This window comes from Cibotium barometz, chromosome 15 (genome assembly GCF_041138505.1).
Source record: "Cibotium barometz isolate CiBa-2024 chromosome 15, ASM4113850v1, whole genome shotgun sequence".
NCBI classification, from domain to species: domain Eukaryota; kingdom Viridiplantae; phylum Streptophyta; class Polypodiopsida; order Cyatheales; family Cibotiaceae; genus Cibotium; species Cibotium barometz.
In genome coordinates, this window is record NC_141060.1 from 19,502,258 (window position 1) to 19,512,010 (window position 9,753).

Sequence of the window (9,753 nt, forward strand, 5' to 3'; positions counted from 1 at the left end):
CTACAGCTGGTGGAATTTTGGATCGTGCAATCGAAACGGAAGATGCACAGCATTCAGATTTCCTCAGACTAGTAAGAGTCTAGAAAATGCTGGATTTCGTGATATGAGGTCTATCTAGAGTCTGGGTGTCAGAGGCAATCACTCACAAAGCTTCAAACCTTTCTGCCACCTGCAGGAACATATTGAGGGATATCACGAGTTGTCGGCTAAAACAAAGATCTACTTTGCAACAGCCTTGGCCAAATGGGATGCCGACTTTTATGTAAAGGTGGATGATGATGTACATGTAAATCTTGGTAATCTCTTTTCTATCTTTTATGTGATGTTCTTCAATCTAGTAGCAACAACAGGACTTAACATCAGTGTTTGGTGTGGCTGTAATCATAGGAATTTGAATGAGTTTTGCAGGTGTGTTGAGCTCGGCGTTAGCACGTCACCGTACAAAACCTCGCGTGTACATTGGTTGCATGAAATCAGGCCCGGTTCTATCACAGAAGTATGTTCCTTTTTTCCTCCATAGATATATCTAGCTTGTAAAAGAGATACATTTGATGAGCTTTTGTGGTAGTCCGGAGAGCATGCTAGTGCATAATGTCGTTGACAAGGTATTTGCCACCCATCCTTTTGTAGAGGGGTGAAATATCAAGAGCCTGAGCATTGGAAGTTTGGAGAAGAGGGAAACAAATACTTCCGGCATGCCACGGGCCAAATTTATGCAATTTCGAAAGATCTGGCAACTTACATATCCATGAATTTGTGAGTCTTAGGATCTCACCTTATTATGCTATCATACTCCCAACGTATTGCAGTGAATCCAGCTGTATGGACACATGGGCACACATCAATGGTACAAGGCCCAAATAGGCTCCGCTTATTGGCACGTGTCATCAGTAATGCATTACTGTCAAGAGAGGCAAGGCTTGAAATGCTGTGGTTTTGCAGGCCTATTCTTCATAAATTTGCCAATGAGGATGTTTCCTTGGGGTCTTGGCTCATCGGCTTAGAAGTAGACCACGTAGATGACCGCAGCATGTGTTGCGGAACTCCTCCGGGTAAGCTTGGAGTGACATATCTTCGATGGGCGAGGGATGGCAGGTGACGGGTGGGGAGTATCCCCTGTCCATTTTCTTGATTGCCCGCCCATGAAGTTTTGTTGTGAAAAGATCCTACAATCCAAACATATGCTTTTCCAAGTGATTGAAAATGCATTCTTCCCCTTGCAGATTGTGAATGGAAAGCAAAGTCAGGCAATGTTTGTGCAGCATCTTTCGACTGGACTTGCAGTGGGATATGCAAATCAGTAGATAGAATGAAAGATATACATAAACGATGCGGTGAGGATGAAGCATCCGTATGGACCGCATTTGCTTGAATTGTGTAACCATATAACTTCATGTCTACAATAGCATGGTTATATCTAAAGCCTGACTAGAAGACTATAATCCAGAGGGATTTCAGGCACATGTGACATTCAAAGCCTATTTTGAAATGCAGGCTTATCAACTGTTTAGTTTAATGTGAAACTTTATAAGAAGAGGTTTAGCTTTGATAGTTGTTGAGGCATTGCATGCTTCTACAGTCTTTGCCTTGCAGGCATAGAACGGTAATAAAAAATGAAGACATTATGTTTGAGTTCTTGTTTAGGTTATGCGTTTGAGCAGTGAGGTGCCTTTGTTTTGGACTTTTAGTAACACTTTTTACACTCGTATCCTTACGATCGCCCTCTATGACAAGGATCTTCTTGCACTTGTCAAAGGAGGTTAGCCATCCACTGTTGGTACTTCCATCCCTGATGGCTCATTTACAGATTGACTTCCTACGAAATCTCTTATACTATGCACCTTCCTTTCTCCTATCGACTTACTATAGTGTTATACCTTTCGTTTTCTGAGATGATATATTAATTCAATGATAGACATAGCATACAGCGGTTGTAGCTGGCATGGGCTCATATCCCATGAGTCAAAACACCTTCACCACTAGGCTACACACCTGTGGACACAATGTCATGAAACTCAATCCATAATTCATCTACATTGCAAACATAAACCTATTGGTCTACAAGGGAAACATGAATATATTCTAATTAGAAGCAGGTATAGATGAGGCTTTAACATATCACAGCAATATTACGCTTTCCACACACGTGGCACTGGCTGCTTTAAGGGTAGGCTGAAAGTGGATACAGCCATGTCAAGGCCAGCAGAGGAACCACTGGGGCTCATGAAAGAATATGCCTGCCTGCCATGTGTACAAAGCTTGCTTTTCAGCATTCCCAAGTAGTTCTCTCTCAAGGCTTCCAAATAATGTATTGAATACCTGTCTAAACTGTCAGTGTGGACATTTCCAAGTGTTTATTTATGTAAATCTAGCATGTCATATGTGCCAGGCAGTAAGAAAATGGGTCGATTATTGATTCCTAGGATCACTCGTTCTGAGACTGGAGACGACAAAGCAGTGTTTCTCTGTTCGAGTCTCAGAAACGAGCTTGCTCGTTTCTGACCCCGGCTCGAAAAAAAAAAAATTTAGCAAATGTCCAAAGGGCACCAAAATTCTCTTGGCACAGCGTGTGCAAGTGGAATGAATTGACAATGGTCAATGAGTACTTTCAGCCCCAGCATTGTGACCTGTCTGGATGCTCATGTAATGAAGCTCAAGCCATGTCATCCAACTCTAATAATGAGCCTAAAGTCACAGACCCACCGGGGGCTGACCCATGCACACCGGTGCCACAAGGCTGCCTTGTGTGTGGCTGACCCATGCACACCGGCCACAAGGCTGCCTTGTGTGTGGTTAGCCATGACAATAAGGAGAGCTTGTAAAAAGCGTTTGTTGCTTTGCTTTTATTGAGACATCAGAAAATCACCGAACTAAATAAAATCTTAAAACAAAAAGATTATGTAAGGAGTCATGCTACCAAATATGTTTAGGTTTGGGATACAAAGAATGGGCCACCAATGTACAAAGTGCCATAATTTGAGAGAATATGGAGTAAACTGACATCATGGAGTGAGGTTTCAATGGTGATAAACAAGAGAAAAGACTCACCACATGGTGCTATTAATGAACAAGATGGAAAATTGGCCTTGTAATGTAGGCAAATGGTGTATGGTTAAACTTGAGGCGACTTTGCATGCTCTCTTTTGATTCTTGATGTCTTGAGGTGGGACAAATTGAGGGGACTGATTTGCACCACATTGCGCCTTTCCCAGATGGGGCTCGTGGGCTGCTCCCTTGGTTGCAGAGATGGGGGAGGCAGACCATTGGAGCCGGCGTCATCATTTGGATAATCTGTTCTCTTTGCATTGTTAAGACTGCCGCCACCGTCATTTGGATAATCTGTTCTCTTTGCATTGTTATTGCCACCGCCGCCGCCGCCGCCGCCTCCTCCTCCTCCTCCTCCTCCTTTGAGCTTTCTCAAGAATTGCTTCCACTTGGGCACTCTAGTTTCTTGAATACTTTCAACAACTGTCTGCAATTTTGCTGGCTTTTGGTTGTGGCCGCCACTAGGCTTCCTTGTGATGATCCAGAGTCTGGTGTGCCATGCATGTGATGATTTGGAGCTCTCTCCACCATTGGAAGAGATGATGTCTCTGTCCACCAGTGAGAAGATAGAGCCCTTTGAGCCGATTTCAACAGGGGGAGCGTGCTCACTGTAAGCAGAGGCAGATCGTCTTAACTGGGGGGATAATTGTGGGCGTTTCTCACGCACAGAGATGGATCGATGGGCGAAAGAAGACATGATGCCTGTTACTGCAGAAGAGGGCAATGGCAGATGTGTGGCTTTTGCGAGAGAGAAATGAATGAAAGCTATGAGTGCGCGCAAGCGTATATGTGGAGAGAGAAAGAGAGGAAGAGAGAAGTGAATGCGTGTGAGCTATGTGCGCGCGTGTGTAAGAGAGAGAGCCGCCAAAACAAGAATGAATAGACGGTTGTCCTCTGCCGACAGACCTTTTACTTTTTTTTCCTCCATCTTTTTATTGACCATTTCCACTCTGATGCTTAAATTGCCTTATTACACCTTTTCAAGCCTACCATCCACCACTGACCATAGTCACCCTACACATCTTTTAGTCAACAATGTTTTCCAAAGATCTTGCAAACCTCTTTCTTCTTCTTCTTTTTTCATGGTCGGATCGTCACCACCACTAGATTCGGCTTGATTTTTGACGGGCTGCCTTGCTCTTGAAAATTTTGTTTAAAAAGCATGAGGATTAGCCATATCAGTGTCAATCTTTAATGTGTGTTTTGACAAATGTGCCAATTAAAAATGTCCGAAACATGCACAAACATGCAAAACCCTCGTAAAAAATCAAGCCTAGTAGGTGACCACCGCCCAATATAGTGACCTATTTGAGGGATTCACATCACACACACAATCTTTTATATGTTTGAAAATGCCACACTTTTGGTCACCTAACAAGGCCCTAGTCTACTCTTGGCCCCATGCTCGATCTAATTATGTTAGTGCCTTCCGAATCATCATTCAAATGCCCATCTACTCCTAGAATACGATCTGGTACTTTATATAATAAAAGTGTGACCATGTAAGAATTCCACACCATAGATTGAATCTAATGGACAATGTTATAAGAATTGGTCAATGTTATAAAAACATAAGCTTTGTTTTTGCAAGGATGTTTTCTTCTAATTACTCCTTTTTCTCATAAAGCCATTTATTTGTGGGCCCCACTTGTTCTCATTAATATTAATTTACAAGCATGCTCATATGCCTAGAATGACTTAGCACCTCTTTGCTACCCGTTCCTAATAATCAACTCTATCTTCCCTTCATTTCATCTTCCTCAACCCCATGATTTATAATCTCCAAGAATCAACCCTTTCAATTCATTTATTTATTCACTCCCCTCCTCAAATCCCAACCTTAGTTAGCTAAGCTCTAACCTTCGATCCAAAATAAATGTAGCACCCTCGCCAAACATGCATGTTGTCTCTTGAATGTTCCAGTTGAGATCAAGGGGATAAACTTTGGTGGCTTGTAAAAAATTGAAGCACCAATCTTTAAAAAAACCTCATTACAAGATATATAGACACAAGCCCTCATTTACAAGATATATGGATGCAACAAAACCCTAACTTGTCCTTGCTTCTTATAAGTGTTTACCACACAAAGATCAATGTTGCAATCTCTCACACTCACTCTCTCTCTCTCTTCACACACACACACACACACACACACAAACAAACAAACAACAACGATTGACAAACAAACAACTCTCTCTCTCTCTCTCTCTCTCTCTCTCTCTCTCTCTCTCTCTTCACACACACGCACACACACACACACTCATTGCTTATTATTATTATAAGTGTTTTCGACACAAAGATCAATGTTGCAATCTCTCACTTTCTCTCTCTCTCTTCACACACACACACACACACACACACACACACACCCACACCCACCCAAACAAACAACAACCACACCCACCCAAACAAACAACAACGATTGACCATAAAAGCCATACAAATCTAGGATAAGTACTCTTCTTGCCTCCTCCTTCAATATTTGTGCAAAAGGCTATTCATTACCTACAAAGAACTTGTTCAACATTATCATTTTAATTTCTTTACACATTATCAATTCCATGCCTTGTCAATATCAAACCCCTCTTTTGTCAATATTTAGCCCCACCTTTCCCCTACTTACTTTGACTTTAACTCATACGCATGCTTATAATTTAAAAGAAGGGTTTTTAATAATCTAAATAATGTTATATTTGAAAACTGAGAATCTAGTTCAACAATTTGATACACACGTGCTTAGAGTGTGGTGTCTCTATATATTCTTTTTTATTTTTTTAAAATTAAATACTTTCTTGCCAAAAAACCCTTTATGCACACTTGCTTAAAATGTTTATAATTTTTTTTTGAGACATTAGATTGTGTATATGCCTCAAAATCAAGATCGTGACTTAATTTATTTACAAGAATTCTTGCAGTTGGAATTTGTATCACTTGACTAATGACTGATCCTAATGATTGATTTTAAAATTTATTATTTTTTAAGACCTATGTGGCCGGGTTGGCATTACCCACAACTTTCATCCTCCCCTCCGAAAACCTCATTATCATGGCAATAACATACTCCACACATAAGCTACTCACATTAAAATGTTGCAACCATCCTTATTGCTACACGACCATCATGAGAGAGAGAGAGAAAGAGAGAGAGAGAGAGAGAGAGAGAGAGAGAGAGAGAGGGTGGGTGGGTGTGTGTGTGTGGGGGTTAAGCAGTATCCTAACTCATGTAAAATTCTTCGTTATGTCCGTCAACTAGTATCCTAACTCGTGTGTGGGGGTTAAGTAGTATCCTAACTCGGTGTAAAATTCTCCGTTTCTGAATTGAGATGGAAGACGTGTACCTTGAACTCAACAAATACAACACAATTTACTTCCCCCATGATTCCAAGCCATGAACTTCTCAATAATAACATGGATGAGCTTTGGCTTATATCTCTCTACAAGGTTTGGGGCATATTATTGGAGGACAACCTTAATGCACGTTATTGGAGGACAACCTTAATAACATACAAATAAAGAGGGGATGATAAAGTGAAATAAAGAGAGAGTTACAAGGTTTGGGGCACATTATTGGAGGACAACCTTATTGCAATGCAAATAAAGAGGGCATACTAAAGTGAAATAAAGAGAGAGTTACAAATAAAATAACATGAGAAGAAGTTGGGGGGCCACTAACCCTCCGAATGTATTTTTGAGGGTTACAAACCAAATAAAGAGAGAAGAAGTCGGGGGCCACGAAATAAAGTGAGAGTTACAAACCAAATAAAGAGAGAAGAAGATGGGGGCCACTAAATAAAGTGAGAGTTACAAACCAAATAAAGAGAGAAGAAGTCGGGGCCCACTAACCCTCCGAATGTATTTTTGACTTGCCTTGCAAGGTAACAAAGCCTTTGCATTGGGTGTGATTTTGTGCATAAGGGTCAAAGAGGAAGTTACTAAGTTAACATCTGTACATAAGGAGGTGAAATGACATGGAGGAGGGGCTAGTGGAATGATTTTGTGCATAAGGGTCGAAGAGGAAGTTACTAAGTTTACATCTATACATGAACCTCCAAAATAAGAGGTGGATTCTTTTCTTAAATCATCCTTGACAAGGCCCACCTCTCTCTCTCTCTCTCTCTCTCTCTCTCTCTCTCTCTCTCTCTCTCTCTCTCTCTCTAAATTGGGTGTGATTTTGTGCATGAGGGTCAAAGAGGAAGTTATTAAGTTTACATCTATACATAAAGAGGTGAAAGGACATGGAGGAGGGGCTAGTGGAATGAACCTTCTAAAGAGGTGAAAGGCCATGGAGGAGCTAGTTGAATGAACCTCCAAATAAGACATGGATTCTTTTCTTAAATCATCCTTGACAAGGCCCACCTCTCTCTCTCTCTCTCTCTCTCTCTCTCTCTCTCTCTCTCTCTCTCTCTCTCTCTCTCTCTCTCTCTCTCTCTCTCTCTCTCTCGGCATGTGATGGAAGGGGCATTCAATACCATGTTAAAATATTGATGCAATGGCCATGCCAAATTCTATGGTTTTGAATTGGTTGGTTTAGGCAAAAAAGTTATTTGTCAAAGGTTGAAAAAGATTAAATGTAAATCTAAAAATTCAAACAATCCACACTTCACATGAAGGTGGAGATAATGAAGGAGGAGTGGATAGTTTTTTTTCGAAAGCCCCCTTTCAATAGTTCTTTGTTTCTCAAATGTGGAGGCAGGAATAAGTCTTGCTGCTAAGGCAAAAACTGTAAAGGAAGAGTATATAGCAACGAAAGGAAAATCGATAGATCTTGTGAAGAAGCATGGAAGGGCTAGATGGTTTTTAAAAAAAGTGCCAGTGCTTAGAGATATTAGAAAAGCATAAAAGTAACTTATGAATGTCATCCCCAAGCTTCCTTTCTAGAGATTATATAGGAGAATATGTGAAAAACATCAAATCTTACAAGCTTTTAGTGATAAAGAGAAGCCCTTGCTTATTTACAAGAAGCTTGAGAAGATTTTTTCATCAAGTTTCTACAATGCAATTAGATATTGGCTGCACATGCTCAGAGGGTTACGCTCATAAAGATATGCACTCTTTAACGAGAGTGTGATATAGATTTAATAAATGAATTAAGCTTGGCCCGTGGATAAATAAAAAAACCTTTAAAATACTAAATATTCCTCCAAGCAAGAAACCACATGATGGCAGGATAAAGATTGAAGAAGTAACTCATGATATAAATAGTCTAAGAAACTTATATAATAGATTGCTCAAGAAACACAATAGAGAGTTATCACATTGGATGCACACAATGAACAATTACTCTCGAGCATGTCTCAAGGGTTCAATGTGCACCTCATTTTTGCCTATGGAGAGGGAATTATGACTGCCACAGCTAAAGACGCGGCAATTCTAAGAGACAAGAGAAGGGAGATCGATGATACAATCGTTCTTCTCTCTTTAAGGTGTACACTAAGCCCTTCATGATAACAAAGTATTCAAAATAAATTATTTATGAAACTAACTTTATTTTTTTATTGAAGTCTCTTGAGCAGAGAAGCTGGATAACATCCAAGACAAGTTTGGATGGTAGATCCTACATTCTCAGTTTATATCAAAGATTCAAACAGAATAGATCCTACATTCTTAGTTTACATCAAAGATTCAAACAGAACAGAAGATGAATTAAGAAATTGGTTGATTCTGTATTGTTAAAGTTTTTTTGTTTTCTTATCCTAAAAGGTAATCCATCTCTCTATTTCTCTATGAGAAAGTATTTACTAATGAAAATGTCTCTTATTTTATTTCAGGAGCCACTAGAGCTTAATCACAATTGATATTAAACGAAAAAGCAACATATTTCATGAACCCAATCCTTGGTCTTCATGGAGATGCAAAATTGTAAGTATTTGTTTCAAGGTACCTCACTGTGCAATAATGGAAACCCAAAAGTAAGTGCACCTACTTCTATTACACCATAGGCATCTTGATGTCTCTGTGTATGACTTTAATTTTTTTCCTTTTTTAATTTATAATGTAGTACAGATCTATGAAGCATATGGTTAAAATAATAAAGCGTACGGCTTTAGTAGATGATTTGTATGAGTCAATGAAGTACTTCAACAAACCTGTAAGTCTTTATTTCAATATTTTTAGTTAACCAACTGAGATGATTATGATTCTAAATCTTTTGGCCTAGAAGGTCCCTTTCTCGGACAATGCCCACACATGTGGCTAGAGAGTTATAATTTATTGAGCATCATTTTTTCAATGAAACAAATGATATAAAGGTGAGAAATTGGATGATGGTTTTATCTTTCTTTCTTTTTTTCCAACTGGCCCTTAGGCCCAAGATCCTCATGTAGTTACTAATTTTCAGCACACCCGTAGGTGCTTAATTATCCACCCGTATAGGCGATGCCACTGAGGAAGCAGTAAGGGGGTTTTGAACTTTGGACCCTTGGTCCTAGGCTAACACCTTCACCACTTGAGCTATCACCTCATTGACATAGTTTTATCTTTCTTATTGGTATTCTATTTATATAATGATGTCCTTAATATTATTTATTTATTGGCATCATTCTATTTATAGAATGATGTCCTTAATATTATTGATTTTTTCTTTATTTAGTTTTCTCAAGAACTTTATTCAAATGACTGTGTGGCTAACTCGAGCATCATCAATTCAAAAAATGTTAGATTTTGACCAAGGAGAACATACAACAGATGCAGATAGAACACCAAAGAGAA

At 39.5% G+C, this 9,753-nt stretch overlaps 2 protein-coding genes across 3 annotated transcripts in view; one reads left to right on the forward strand and one right to left on the reverse strand.

The window, feature by feature from the left end:
- Positions 1-1,629, forward strand: part of LOC147631036 (putative beta-1,3-galactosyltransferase 3) — a 4,513-nt gene extending 2,884 nt beyond the window's left edge. For both annotated transcript variants that reach the window (XM_086809018.1, XM_086809019.1), the window contains 6 exons: positions 1-71; positions 176-296; positions 409-496; positions 631-756; positions 943-1,052; positions 1,224-1,629. The exon at positions 1-71 is cut by the window's left edge and continues 2 nt beyond it. In XM_086809018.1, the coding sequence (XP_086665144.1) occupies positions 1-71; positions 176-296; positions 409-496; positions 631-756; positions 943-1,052; positions 1,224-1,372 (665 nt within the window). In that variant the 3' untranslated portion in view covers positions 1,373-1,629. The remainder of the gene's footprint in view (positions 72-175; positions 297-408; positions 497-630; positions 757-942; positions 1,053-1,223) is intronic.
- A 1,261-nt stretch (positions 1,630-2,890) lies between these two features.
- Positions 2,891-3,873, reverse strand: LOC147631037 (uncharacterized). Its single transcript, XM_086809021.1, has one exon. It carries the CDS (start codon positions 3,740-3,742, stop codon positions 3,113-3,115), a length of 630 nt encoding a protein of 209 aa, XP_086665147.1. The 5' UTR covers positions 3,743-3,873; the 3' UTR covers positions 2,891-3,112.
- Positions 3,874-9,753: the final 5,880 nt, after the last annotated feature.

Coding starts and splice junctions, on each gene's coding strand:
- LOC147631037 (XM_086809021.1), bottom strand. CDS start 3,742: ATGTCTTCTTTCGCCCATCGATCCATCTCTGTGCGTGAGAAACGCCCA.